The sequence below is a fragment of the Typopeltis vanoorti genome, chromosome 19 (genome assembly GCF_054136105.1).
Source record: "Typopeltis vanoorti isolate ZY-2024b chromosome 19, IOZ_Tvanoo_1.0, whole genome shotgun sequence".
Lineage (NCBI taxonomy): Eukaryota > Metazoa > Arthropoda > Arachnida > Uropygi > Thelyphonidae > Typopeltis > Typopeltis vanoorti.
In genome coordinates this window covers 66,260,511-66,275,857 of record NC_143567.1, presented here as the reverse complement: position 1 = coordinate 66,275,857, position 15,347 = coordinate 66,260,511, and the positions used below count along the sequence as shown (strand labels likewise).

Sequence of the window (15,347 nt, the reverse complement as noted above, 5' to 3'; positions counted from 1 at the left end):
TAGCCATTATGTTTATTCTTTTGAAAATTTTGCTTATTTATCATTGCATTGTTGTTGTTATAGTCACTGGCATTCCTAAATTCTCAACAGTCACACCTCATCATCTGCTCTTTAACAAAAGAATAACCCTCTTTTGCAATAATTAGGAGATGGATCTGTTTCATTCCCACTCAACTCACAATTATGAGGTTTACAATCCAGCTAGGTCACAACAGTAAGCATTTTTCGAATAATGGTGGTCCTTAATGATAATATGCTATGTGTAAGTGCAGCATTTTTTGTCTTACAGATAAAAATCAGAATATACACTGGTTTCCATATGTTAAGGAACAAAGAAAAAAAAACATAACAACTGTGTCATGAATTTTTTATGCAATTTGGTGAAAAGCAGTATGATATGAGATGTGAAAGAACCATCTGCAAAAACTGTAAATAAATAGTTTAATTCAGTAACAAATGGGGATATGAAAACAATGGTCAAAAACACGGTACTATCAACGTAAGAAGCCTGAATGGCAAAGAAATGGAGCTAGCTGAGGAATTAGATAAGTACCAGATCGACATAATAGGGGTGACTGAAACAAAAAAGACCAAAACTGGTGAGATCTTTCTGAGCAATAAATACAAAATGTTATATTCAGGCAATGACAATCAAGGAAAAGAAGGAGTAGCCATAGTATTCAACACAAAATACGAGGCTAATCTTCTTGAATGGCAGTCAGTCTCAAGTAGAGTAATGTGGGCAAATATGAGAATGGGGAACTGGACAATGAGACTTATTTGTGCCTATGGTCCCACAGAAGGTTCTACTAAGATAGAAGGGGAGAAATTTTTTGACGCTTTAGAAAAAGCAACTGACACAATGAAAAAGGAAAAGTTGGTCCTTGTTGGGGATCTAAATAGCAGAGTAGGAAATGATTGTGAGACATACAAAAATATTTTGGGAAAATTTGGAGAAAAGAGCAAATCTAATAATAATGGCAAATATCTGTTGGATTTCTGCTCAGGACATGGACTGGTTATTAACTAACACCATGTTCCAACATAAAAATGTGCACAAATTCACATGGAGAGAAGAGGCTAGGAATAAGAAAAGTCTCATTGACTATGTTATTGTTGATAGTGATGTTTTCTCCCTGGTGCAGGACACCAGAGTGTACAGAGGATTTGAAATTGGAAGTGATCACTATTTAGTCTTGAGCAGGATAAAATTGAATTTCATATTGAAAAGAATAACATGTAAGAAAGTTTTAAAGCGAATAAAAGTTGAGCAGCTCTCAGATGTGAACTGTAGACTAAAATACAGAAAGATTATTGAAAAGAAAATGAAAGAGTTTGAGAACAGGAATCAAACCTTGGAGATTCAGTGGCAAACTCTGAAGAAAACATTGATTGATTCTGCCAGAGAGGCATGTGGTGAGGTTGTGTGCAAGGATAAAAAAATCAGAACTCCCTGGTGGACACAGGAAGTTAAAAAGGCAGTGAAGGAAAAGAAGAAAGCATATCAAAAGTTCCTGGCAAATAAGTCAGCTTTTACTCTTACAGAATACAGAGACAAATGTAAGAAAGCTAAACAGTGTGTAAAACTAGCTAAACAAAAATCATGGGAGGACTTTGGCAAGAATATAGAAAATAAATATCAAGAAGGTGGCAAAATATTCTGGAGGTTGTTGAAGAAGCTTAGGAATGGAGGAAAGAGTGCTGTAAAAGGAGTTAGAGATGATAAAGGTGACATGAAAACAGGAGAAAAAGATATCCTTGAAGTATGGAGTAATTACTTTGAAAAACTGCTAAATGAAACAAGCAGTGATGACAGCACAGTGGTAAAAAATACTGACCAGGCATGCAGTCAAGAATACATATCCATACTTGAAGTAGAAAAAGCCATCAAAGGCTTGAAATGTGGAAAGGCAGCAGGAGTAGATGATATTCGACCAGAAATGCTGAAGTATGGTGGTATAAAAGTCTTACAGTGGCTGTACTGCATAGTTCAGAGATCCTGGACAGAGGGACGAATTCCTGATGATTGGAGTAGAGCTCTCATAGTACCCATATATAAAAAGGGAAATAAAACTGAATGTGAGAATTACAGAGGTATTTCCCTACTTAGTGTTCCTGGCAAGATCTATGCAAGTATACTTGAGAAATGGTTGAGAAGAATTGTGGAAGAAAAACTTGGTGAAGAACAAGCTGGATTCAGGCCAAATAAAGGCTGTCAGGATCAGATCTTCACTTTACGACAAATAGTCGAGAAAGCATGGGAATATAACATAGATCTGTATTTAAGTTTTGTCGATTTGGAAAAGGCATATGACAAGGTGCCAAGAGAGAAGCTATTCAATACACTGCAGTTATATGGTGTCAATGGGGCATTATATCAAGCAATACTTAGTCTTTATTTGAGTTGTAAGTCAGCAGTTAGAATTGAAGGAAGTACAGGAAGATGGTTTAATGTTAAATCTGGTGTGAAACAAGGATGTACATTATCCCCTCTGTTATTCATTATCTATATGGATCACATTATGAAGGAAAGTGGTATTAAACCTGATATCAAAATTGGAGATGTTAATGTCAGCTCTTTGCTTTATGCGGATGATGTTATACTTCTAAATAAATCCGCTACAAGTCTGCAAGATTCTCTGACTAAATTGAATAGCTGTTGTAATAGATATGGTATGAAGGTCAGCAATAAAAAGACAAAGACAATGAAAATAGGCAGAATCATTGAAAATGTCAACTGTGTTGTGAATGGAGAACCTGTGGAACAATTTTTACTGAAGATGGTAAATTAAATATAGAAATAGACAACAGAATCAGCAAAGCTGGTATGGTGGGAAGTCAGTTGAATAAATTCATATGGAATAAGAGAGAAATTAGTCGGAACACTAAATTAGCTGTATACAAGACAGTGTTCAAACCAGTTTTAACTTATGGATCTGAGAGCTGGGTCAGAAGTAAAACACTTGACCAAAGACTAGAGACCGCAGATATGAGAGTCCTGAGAAAGATTCGAGGCGTGAACAGATGGCATCAATGGCAATATCATATTAAAAATGAGGATATTAGGAAAGAACTTGACATTGTCAGCATCCAGGAATGCGTTAGCAGAGCTAATCTCAGGTGGTATGGTCACTTAAATAGAATGGGAGAGGAAAGATTAGCAACAAGTGTTCTCTGCCAGGTTGGCAGGAAAACGACCCAGAGGAAGACCAAGATATACGTGGATTGATACGGTACAAAGTGCCTTAGACGATAGAAATATAAGATCTGATAATGTTGGAGTCTTGACAAGTAACAGACTAATTTGGATGAAAATTGTAGATAGGAAGTTAGTAATGATGTAATTTTTTCATGTAGTACTGTCATATCTTGTACACCCCTTGAGGGTACATGGCAGGAATTTGATGATGATGATGATTATGATGGGATGATGATGGTCAAAAACAAGAGAGTCAAAATGGGATTGTCATAATGCCTCAGTGAGGAATTTGATTAACCCTCACAGCAATATGGTACTCACAACAATATTTCATACTGCTTATAATGGTGTCCTGGAACTTCTCACTTAGCAATAAAAACAAAAATACTCTTGCAAAGTTCTCCTGAGTCTCCTTTAAAGTTTTGGGAAATTGGAGATTGTGAGCAGCAACACCTACCTTGAGCCTCCCAGACATGTTAAATTGGATTAAGGTCAGGAGACCCATCATACTTGCATACCACCATATGATGGTATGTCATATGGTGCCTGGTGGCATGTACTGGAATGACAGTATGAACATGTGCTTACAGATAAGTAATTGCTTTGATATGTAATTCTTGATATTTTTGATAATTACTGGTTGTAGTATCGACTGTGTGATTGAGTGTGTTAAATGAGCAATTCATAAGGGTATTTCATCCTCACAAAAGTAATATCATGCAGAAATTGAGAGCAGTGGAAAAGGAGGAGGAGCCACTGATGGTGAGTGAGCAGAAATTATATGAGCAGTTGAGTAAACTTGATGTCATTAAGTTGTAGGACTTATGGTATATCGTCACATATTTTAAGGGAATGTTCCATGGAGTTAACAGCTGCTTTAGCTTACCTTTTTAACATGAGTCTTAGATTTGCACAAATTCCAAAGGAGTGGAAAAAGGGCAAAATCGTTATGCTTCATAATGGGATGATAAGATTTAAACTTCAAATTACAGGCAAATATGTTTGTCTGGAGTTGTGGTAAAGTGTTAGAGAGGCAAGTGAGGACTGAGGACCAATTCAGAATTGGGTTGATGACAACAACATTCTCTTTGATGGACAGCATGAGTTTGCTAAAGGAAAATCATGTTTTAGCAATCCACTTACTTACTATAACAAGGTGACAGGTGCATTGGACAAAGGAGATACATACACAGTGGTATATTCAGATTTTGCTCAAGTCTTTCATAGATTGCCACATGACAAATCGATAATTAAACTGGAACAGTTGGAATTGGATAGTAGATTAGTGCACTGGATTGGAGATTGACTATCTGATAGATACAGCAAGTTGTGTATTGTATTGGGGAGAGCAATATTCCACAAGAGGAAAGTCATTAGTTGTGTGTCCAAGAGTCTGTTGTTTTGAGGTCACTGCTGTTTAATTTAAATTTGTATGTAAATGATTTTGGGAATGGCTTGGATGGTGATATGCAGTTATTTGTAAATGATTTTGGGAATGGCTTGAATGGTGATATGCAGTTATTTGTAGATGATGCAGAACTGTGAGGAGTAGAATGGATGTTGTAGCATTGCAAGAGGACTTACTGAATGCATGAATGAATGGGCCTGCAGTTCAACATAGCAAATTAAGGTTTTAAAGTGTGGAATGCACATATGGGATGCAGAGTATAAGATTTGTGGGATATCTATCTTAGAGGAGGTGGAGGAGATGAGGGATCTGGATGTGTTGGTAGATAAGGACCTGAAATTTTGTGGACATTTTGTTAAAATTCTGAGGACAGCACAGCACATTATGCTAATGATGCAGAGAACACTGACATATAAGATTAAGGATGTTATGATTTCATTGTATTTGATCAGACTGCATATGAATTACTGTGTATAGATTTGGTCATTGAGTCAAAAGAAAGGATGAAGAGATGTTAGAAAGCATTCAGGGACAACCAACAAGATGGTTTCTGGAATGTTGAGTATGAAGGCAGATTGAGTGAATGCAAATTGTACAGTCTAATGGTTAGAAGGATGGGAGGGGGCATCATTGAGACATATAACTTGGTAAAGGCTTATTATTGTGTTAATGTGAAGATCATAGACGTGGAGACTGGGGAAGAACAAGAGGTTATTCCATGTAGAAGGAGGATGTGAGCAAGGGAGTGAGGACCAAGTTTATTTGCATGGAGAGTTGTGGTGGTCATAATGCAGTGCTTGGAAGTGTGGTGACAGTGAATGCATTCAAGTCACGATATGATGAAACATGTTGTGATGGAGGACCTCCCTGCTATGAGTCATTGTCTCCATGAATGGCTAATAATAATAATGATACATGTCTTTGTCTTACTCCTCTTTTGATATCTTTCCATTGTGAGAGTGTGTTATTTTTATTTCAGATTGTTGATTCCATTATATTTTTTGTTATCCTAAAAAAAATATTTTCAGTCCAGTCCACTTCTTATTCTCACAAAATTTCTTTTCAAAATCTCTGAAGCAGTGGTAGATTGGTTTTTGTATGACAGTTGATCCTTTTTATATTATTCAGAAGTTAGTATTGCATTGCTTATTCATTTTCTATTTCTGAACCATATTATTTCTTTGCTGTTATTTTATTTATCAGGTTTGGAAATTTAATATTATTGTAATAAATAATTTCACCCCTGTAAAGTTTGTAAACCTATAGCACATAAGTATTATGAGTGGATTAAGGATTTTTTTCTATTTTTATTAAGTTTTAGAATTTTTGTACTTTATATCTAATTCAGAAATCCTGCTCTAGAGACCAAAACATGGGACTTTTTCAAATCATTTAAAGCTTCCAATAAGCATGGTTATGACCTTGCACTGGAAAATGGAATTCATCACCTGAAGACAATCACAAATGCCTGTGTCCATGCAGGATTTGAACTTGCAACATATTAGTTGGAAAGTGGATATACTAGTCATTCAACCAACCAGGCCGGCAAATTTTTCTCTGATCAGCACAATTCAGTGATTTGGGTTTTCAGTATACAAAAAAAAAAAAAAAAAAAAAAATGCATAAAATATTTAAATATTGAAGAATAATGTATAATGTTCTTCTTTACTAGGTGACTTGACCCAGGAGGAAAAGGTTTTAGAATGGTTGACGAAGCAAAGAAATGAAGATACAATAGAAAATATTAACCGAGAGATGCTATACAGATTAATTGAAGAACAAGACTATCTTGCTGTCTACTTTTGTATGTATAGAATCTATACATCAAAGTAAATATACAGTTTAACATATTTTCTCTTCAGTTTATTGCATGGGTTCTTTCTTGCTATATTTAAAAATATACTTGACATAAATATAACAGATAACTATAGTGGTATTTTCTAATATGTGTGAAGGTTGATATAAGTAATATCTGTTTCTTAGTTTTTTATACTATTCAAATATAGTTTGAATTGATTCTTTCAGTTTGGTGAGTATTGTTAACCTTTTTACAGATAATTGTAAAACAAACTTTTTTATTGATAAATTATTGTTATTATTATGCAAGCTTCTCTAATAAGTCTACAAAACTCATAGAGTTAAATGAAGACACATTTACAACATCCAGTGGTATTCTGTAGGTGGCTTATTCTACACACTCATCACACCCCATGAAAAGTATCTATACCTTATATAGTTCCTAACTACACCTCAATTTCAGGGATGATCTCAAGTTTCTCCCCCCCCCCCTTCCATATGTTGCAAAATCATGCATGTATATGGTAAGATCTTCTTATCACTTGTATGCTTCTATCATTTTTCTCTCTTTCAGCTGTTTCTCAAATTTTGCACCTACATAACTCATGATGAAGACAGTGAGAGGTAAAAAGATGCAGAACTCCACAGAAATGGTTCTGTGGAGTTCCATGTGGATATATTCCAAACCTATTTTGCAAGCCCATATCTGTACTATTGAGCTTGTATAACAATATCTTGAGTAAAATCTCAATTCTCTTGATATATTTCAGAAATAGCATGGTATATTCATTTCCCCTTTCCTACTCTTCACTCCTTCTATTATAAAACATGAGCAAATTACTGAAGCAAGACCATCCTTCAACCAAGCCATGCTGTTAAGATAGCTGACTCTGGTAAGTTGGCCATCTTAATAGCTTCCTTATTCCAACAAGTGTGCACTCTTCAATATTGCAGTGATCTCTTGTGATGGCTTAAATACTTGAACAACATGGCCCTAAGTTGAACTCAACTCTCTATCCACCAGCATCCCAGCTCCCTAGCTTCATTGACCATTTGCAGCATATTTCCCTTTAATATAATACTCTGTCTGCAGTGCCCTGTTAATATAATACTCTGTCTACAGTATCCACTCCTGATTAGTCTATAATTGATTGTATCTTTCCTATGCAGATGATGTAGTGGTGATGGCAGAAAGTGAAAATGGATTACAACAAATTGTTCAAAGAATTGAAAATTCCAGTAAAGAGTACGGACTAAGGATTAACACAAAGAAGACCAAGATAATGATAATGGGGAGTAAAATAGTGGAAAGTGGAAAGATTTTAGATGAAGTGGAAAGATTTCAATATTTAGGTAGTTGGATCTCAGAGAAAGGAACTTCAGAGTTGGACATTAGAAATAGAATAGGTAAAGCTAAATCAGCATTTATGGAAATGAAGAGAATTTTAATAAATAAGAATATTAAAATAGGTCTAAGAATTGGAGTTAAAGCAACAGTCTGGAGTATTGCAAGTTATGGAAGTGAGTCATGGACACTCAGAAAGAGAGATATTGAAAGAATTAATGCATTGGAAATGTGGTGTTATAGAAGGATGGAAAAGATTAGCTATACAGAGAAAATATCAAATCAAGAAGTTTTAAGAAGAGTTGGGATGGAAAGAACACTGCTTAAAAACATTATGCAAAGAAAGACCAGATTTGCAGGACATCTTCTGAGAGGTTCCTCAGAACATCTGAAAGAACTATTGTAAAAACTCGATGTAGCTTAAAAATACTGAAGCGTTTTACATCGATTTTTACATAGGTCAAGTCCCATGAGAATGTTGTTAAAATAACCGTGTTTGTCTCTGTATATTTTGTGCTAGATATTATTGTAAATAACTCTTTGGAAATTAACTGTATTTACTCCTTTAACAAGAATATTTTAGAATGTCAAAAACAAAGGCAATGTTTTGCCCAGAACATTGTGTAATAGCTCTCTATGAAGGCATAAGAAAGGTTGTTTACGAATTTTGTGTGTAAGAGAAAGTGCTTACAAGCTCTCCGCATAAACACCTCCAAAATCAGTGCTGAGAGATACGAAAGGTTCAAACAACTTTCCGCTAGCCAGCAATTTACGATGAAAAGAGTGCACGGAGGAGAACAAAGAGTGGGTTGAACTTTAAAGACGATGAAAGAGTCATGCCGAATTCTTAAGGCGTTACAACCCTTCATGTGAGGTCTCAGAGAAGGCATAAAAAAGGGGACAGAGCCGAGCAATAGGGGCTTCCAGAGATCACCAGAGAGAGAGAAGGCTTTCAGTCACCGAGAAGAGAGAGGGAACCCATTCAGCAGTCAAAAAGAAAGAGTTAGTGGCAGTTTCAGTTTTTGGAGGTGGCAGATAGAAGAGCCAGTCGTCCAGGCATTACGGCGAGCCCAAGCCAAAGGAGAAAGGCTGATGTAAAATACCTGAAGTAGCTTCACTCGGAAGTTTTTCTTTTCTCCATGGGAGAACAACCTTTTGCCAGAGCTGTGCGAGTACTGCAGGTCACAGTCCACAGCCCACTATTTTCCCGACAAGATACTGCTGATGCTGAACATTCCTGAAGGAAGCTCGAAATCTAAGATGAAAGAAATGCCATAAGATTTTAGTGAAAGACTTTTGACTGAATGTGCGATACAGAGCCTTTGTAAGTTCCATCCTTTTGTACATTTCCTCTTATAATATGTTGTAGATGGACTGTTAAGAATTAGTTTAAAAGAATTAGTTTAATAGTAATAAGAAGTGTTCATAAGAGAGTCAATTGGCATGTTAGAAGTTGATATCAAGTTTGTAAAATAACTTAACAGAGAGTTAGCTAACATCTTTGCAAGTAAACTAGAAGTTTAATAAGTTGAATTTGTAAACAGAGAGTAAATAAGTTTTTGAGTTAAAGAGATTATTTAGTGTTGAAGTAAAAGGGTTCTAATTTATGCTAAAGATTTTTTAGATGGATAGAGAAAGCAATCTCCCTATTGTTTAATTCATGTATATTTTATATTAATAAATAAATGTATTTTAATTATTTGTTAAAAGAGCTGCCTGATTGTTTATTTACAACTGCACTACGAGTCCGATATTCCTAAAAATATCGGACTCGTGAGCGGAAAACTGAGTGAGATAGCCGAAGCATAAAGTTAAGTACAAAATAAACCATGACTGTTTATGTAAACTTTGTTGAAGTAATTTACACTAGTAAGAGAGAGAGAGAGAGAGATCTACCAGATGTTTTATTGAGTCTTATGCCAAATATTGATATATTGAATGGTGCAGTCTTACAAATAAATTCTACCAGACGTTTTATTGAGTCTTATGCCGAATATTGATATATTGGATGGCGCAGTCTTACAAATAAATTTTCCAGTGTTCATAGGCATATGACTAATAAATACGGAAGGTGGATAAACATAATACGCAGTAGAATAAGTAAGGAAGGTTACGAGAGAAAAAGCACGCACTGCTAATTAGTAATAAAGAATAAAGGAAGATATTACAATAACGCAGCAGACAGCATACCGTTTACACTATATTACAAGGGAAAGTTGAAGAGAAGGGAAGACATGGAAGGCCAACCAAAGAGTGGTTTAATGACATCATAGAATGGACTGGTTTAATAATGACATAGGCAACAGACTGAGAGAAATGGAGAAGAGCTGCTCATCTGCTGCAACCCTCTTTTTAGAGAATGCTACTGGATGACGACCTGAAATGTGTACCTTACTAAAGTGAACACTTAACAATTTGACTCTTTCTACTGAATCCTGCTCTTTCATACAATCTGCATCAAGTAAGATTATTCTTCTATGGTCTTTCTTTCACTCTGAATAAAAAAATAATAAATAGAAATAAATTCTCTCAGATGTCCCTTAACCTGTTTGACTAACTTCTTTTTATAGCCTGATATTGCCTTCTTTACAATAGCTGTCATTCTCCCAGTCTGCTTTTTATACTGCTCCTGAGTGTGGTTATCACCCTTCTCCTGATGCAGCATTAAAGTTACATTCATTCATTATTCATTGCATGCCTTTCCTTTCCTTTTATGAGGTTGAAACCCAGACCGGTTTCAATCTCATAAAAGGTTGAAACCAGTCTGAGTAGTGACCGCTTCTCATAATGTAAAACAGATATATACATCTCTTAGGAGCTGTGTTTTACATTATGAGAGAATATTAAGGTTAGTGATGGAGCTTGCTCCACCAAGTGATCACTTACACTTGGGCTCGCTGATAGTTTTTTCGGCATGAAACTCTATGGATTTGATGGATTTCGATCCGGGTTTCGTATCCAGCTATAAAATAAAACGGGATTTACCATCTCCCTTATGTCGCCGGTAAAATAGCCTTTTGGCTAATTATAATACAGGATGTTTATAAAATAGCTTTACAGTTTTAGACAACTTAAAAAAAATATGTGTTAAGTACTTCCATCTGAATGTGAGATGTGTGGGCAGTGGCAATGAAGATTTTTAGTAATTATACAATAATAAATTTAGTTTAATCCTTTATCCAAGTGTAAGCAAACAAATTTTGCACCTGAAGTATCTTCAGGACTTAATTATACACATATCACAACTGCAAGCAATCAGACATTCAGGTGCAAAACCTGCCTTCAGGTGCAAAACGACAATTTTAAAGGGTGTTGAGTGAGCATTGCATATTATGTTGTTGGAAGAAGTATGTTACATCAGCACAGAGAAATTTTTGTAATAATTTTGATAAGGTAGTCCATCAGGAATCAAAAAGTTATGTAGTGTTTTGTGTAAATTCAATCCAAATCAATTCGACATATGAAATAAACCGAGTATTCCACATACAGAAATATGGAAAATGTTAAGAAACTGCTTACATCTCTAAAACAGTACCAATTTAATTCTTAGGTTTCATAGATGGTGACCCCTCCCGGGGGGGGGGGTCATATGTTCATGATGGAAGGGACCTCTCAGTGTTCTTCGTCTTTTTTTTCTTGCTTTTCTTTCCACATTCTTTGCTCTACTGCTACTGAGTATGTTTCCAGATGTCCATGAGTCACACCTGTGGATATCCGGAAAGGGGGATCCAGGTAGTCTCGCACTACTTTGGCTTCTGCTTCAGCAAGATGGGCCGTCCTGGATGGCCTAGCCAGTATCAATCGACTAGTGGGATTGCCTGCATGATCAACAGTGTTGCAGTGTCTCTCACCCCATGATACTGAGTTGTGACACAAGGCTTGCTATGGTGCTGGTATAGTGTCCGGGTTAGCTCTGGCATTCCACTCGCTAGTGCAGTCAGTGAGTGTCCTGAAATTTGGTAGGAAACAATGGGATGTAAGGTATATGCTTGTGACGGAAATTTTGGAAGAAGTTGAGAAGATAAGAGACCTTGGAGTGGTGATGGACAAGGATCTGAAGTTCAGAGGTCACATTGTACAAGTTGTGAAGACACAGCTGTGCAGTGTGACCACATTATCTGATATCTCATCATCATCATCATAAAGGTCTTTCAATCTTGTGAATGTGAGATCATGAAGAGTTTGAGAGCGGTTGATGATGAGGAGGAGAGACTGATTGTAATTGAGCAAGAGGTATATAGGGAATTGAGAAAACTTGATGTTAATAAGGTGTGGGACTTGATGATATAGCACCATGTATTTTGAAGGAATGTTCCAGGGAGTTGGCATTTTGTGTATTATGAGTCTTGCACTGGGTCAAGCTCAAAGGAGTGAAAGGAAGGCAAGATTGTGCCACTTCATAAGGGAGGTGACAGAACTCAAGCATCACATTAAATTATAGGCCTATTTGTGTGTTTGTCATTGTGGTTAAAGTGTTGGAGAGGCTGGCAAGAACTAGGATCCAGAATTGGGGCAACAATTATGGCATCTTTGATGGACAGCATGGATTTGCTATTTGTGTGTTTGTTGTTGTGGTTAAAGTGTTGGAGAGGCTGGCAAGAACTAGGATCCAGAATTGGGGCAACAATTATGGCATCTTTGATGGACAGCATGGATTTGCTAAAGGGAGGTCATGTTTCAGTAATCTATTTATTACAATAAGATGACAGCAGCATTGGATGTGGGAGATGATGGATACATAGTAGTTTAGATTTTTCAAAGGCTTTTTGATATGTACCGCACAATTGTCGATAGTTCAAACTAGAGCCGATTTTTTATTTATTCATATGGGGTTCCTCCTGTTTCTCCACCATCCCTTAGGACTAGTTGAACCATTCTAGTGTGGGATTAAATATGTGTTTTATGACTATAGATCCATGTGTTCATGGGCCATGTTGCCTGTTCTGAGGGATGTAAAACCTGAGTTTTCAGGTGAAAAAACCCTCTACCTCCATATGGTCCAGCTAACTCACCTTTAGTCGAAAGACCATAATAAAGGATCCTCACGTCATGGACGGGAATCAAACCCAGGTTTTTCCAACCAAAGGACTTCATCTATACTGACTGAGCTACCGAGGCTCACTAGAGCTGATGCGGCATTAGATCAGAAATTTGGTATCTGATAGGTATCAGCAAGTTGTGTATGGGGGGGGGAGACATATCTCTCAAGAGGAGAGTTACTAGTGGTGTGTCTCGGGAGTCTGTTTGAAGAGTCATTGCTGTTTGACCTGTATGTTAAAGATATTGGGGAAGATTTGGATGGGGATTTTCAGTTGTTTGCAGATGATGCAAAGTTGGGACAAACTATGAGGATTAGAGCAGATGTTGTGGCCTTACAAGAAGACTTGAACAGATTGTGTGAATGGTCATGGGAGTGGAGATACCAGTTCAGTGTTAAACATTGTAAGGTTTTAAAATTTGGGAAACAAAGATGGGATGTACAATTTATGCTTGGTGGGAATATATTGTTGGAGGTGGAGATAATAAGAGATCTTCAGGTGAGGTGGATAAGGATCTAAAATTTAGAGGACACAGACTTGTAGAAGTAAGGAGTTTCTTGTTCCAGTGTGTAAGGCCCTAATTAGGGCTACATATGGACTGCTGTGCACAGATTTTGTCACCTGGTTTTCAAAAGGACGAAGAGATGTTGGAAAGTGTTAAATTCTGTTTGAGAAAAATTTGAAGTAAATTATGCTCAATCAGGGTTTAACATATCCACCATTTCCCCAAGGTTAAAGTGATATTCAGAAAATATACTTCTGTAGAAAAATACTGTTGTAAATACTTTAATTCTAAGTTTATTTAACCTGTAAGTCATATCTGTAAATTGTGTGTTAAAAGTTTCCATATATCTTGTAAAATACAATTGGGTCTAGACACGTTTCCTGGAATTTAATCCTATTAACATGATTGTCTGCCTTTGATAATGTCTGTGAAACGAAATGTGCAAGTCACGATTCCGACGATAAAGTTGGCTGCCAAACGCGTCTGTTGCGCTATTTTCAGAGTACAGTTACATCTCCGACTGCAAGAGTACCTTTTGGCACTAGTGGCCTATGGTACAATAGATGATTTGTTGTGTGAACTGATCCAATGAAAGTGACTGAGAGGGAAATATAAAAATTATTGCCAATCCTAGAAGCGCTCACTTGTTCCAGAACTTCTTGCCTAATGTGTCGTCCTAGATGAGTTGCTAATGTCAGAAATTCGGAGCACTTGGATAGGAATCTCATGCTGGAATCTACAGGACTTAGTGTTGCATCGTCTGCAACAGCTCTTCAACAAAAAGATTCTATGTCCGAGCAGGCATAATCTGAGATGCATCCAGAGTATTCTACAGATAAGAAACTTTGCTGATCAAGGTATCCCCATATGCCAGAACTGATGAGAACTGTGGCTCCCGAGAAAAGGTATATATTAAGAAGCTAAAGAATTTGTTAAGGAACACTTGTTACTTCTGTGAAGAGCTTCCTTATCCTTTTTCTGACCCAACATAAGGTAACATCAGAAGGGATGGATAAGGACATACTTATGCCTCCAGATGAAAAATGTGCCTGTAATGACCTAGAACATGTATATATTCAGTTTTGTAAATATTAAGTAATGTTAGGGAAGCCCATAACTTGAACAGAGAATGTTTGTAAATTATTTAAGAAAAGAAATCCATGTAAAATTGCTAAGAACATGTATATAAGTTGATACAAGGATTAGGCCATGTCAAAGACAGTTCGGAGCTGCGGTAACCAATCGGCTGCCGCCATGTGCATGACGACACCACCAAGTGAGGGCGCTGTTTTGTGGTATATAGGTTTTTTCGGCAGGGAATTCAATCTCTCTCTTTTTCATCTGTTCCTGCTTTCCTGAGCGGAGAGCTGAGTAGCTGTGAGAGCTTGCTGCCATGCACAGCAAGAATTTCCCCTTGCTATATGTGCCACTTGGATCATAGCTGCAGCTAAAATGCAACCAGAGTTCTAGAAGAAAGGGCCGCTGGTGAATCAACGCCAGTGTATAAGTCAGTGAAAGAGTGTTCTTTTCGAGTAGAATAAAAGAATAGCGGAGATGCCATACAGTGAGGAGATCCGAGAATCTAACTAAGAGGGTCCTAAATCTACCAGACGAAGCAAGAACGGTAAGCTGAAACCTTTTGTATTAAGATAGAATAACCAGAGAGGAATGAGAAACTGAACTTTGAGAAAATAGCCAATTTCTGTGTGTTGTTTAAAGAACTGTCTTCCTTTGGACCTTTTGTCTACACCTTAGGAGTAAGAGGCATCTTAGGCTCGAGCCAAATAGGAAACCGAAGCTTCGGACTGTTTATATCAGATGAAGGAAATTAATGTTATTATGTTAAATTTAAGTTTGAATGCTAGCTAAAATTCTGGGCAGGGGGGGGGGGGGGCACAAAGTTGAACATAAGAAGGAATGTCATCTCATGTAATCCATGCCAGGATTGTAGAATAAGCCTGTTTATATATGTATTTTCTATGTATGATAATAATGAGTAATTCAGTATAAATTAACAGAATCTGAGAATAGATATATAAGGAAGAGTACAATTT

General features: G+C 36.8%; 1 protein-coding gene across 1 annotated transcript in view; it reads left to right on the top strand.

Moving 5' to 3' along the window:
• The window catches only part of LOC150096202 (uncharacterized), an 881,296-nt gene that overhangs the window by 563,209 nt on the left and 302,740 nt on the right, over window positions 1-15,347 (top strand). Inside the window, exon 23 of the mRNA XM_090409004.1 lies at window positions 6,280-6,411. Within this exon, the coding sequence (XP_090265130.1) occupies window positions 6,280-6,411 (132 nt within the window). The remainder of the gene's footprint in view (window positions 1-6,279; window positions 6,412-15,347) is intronic.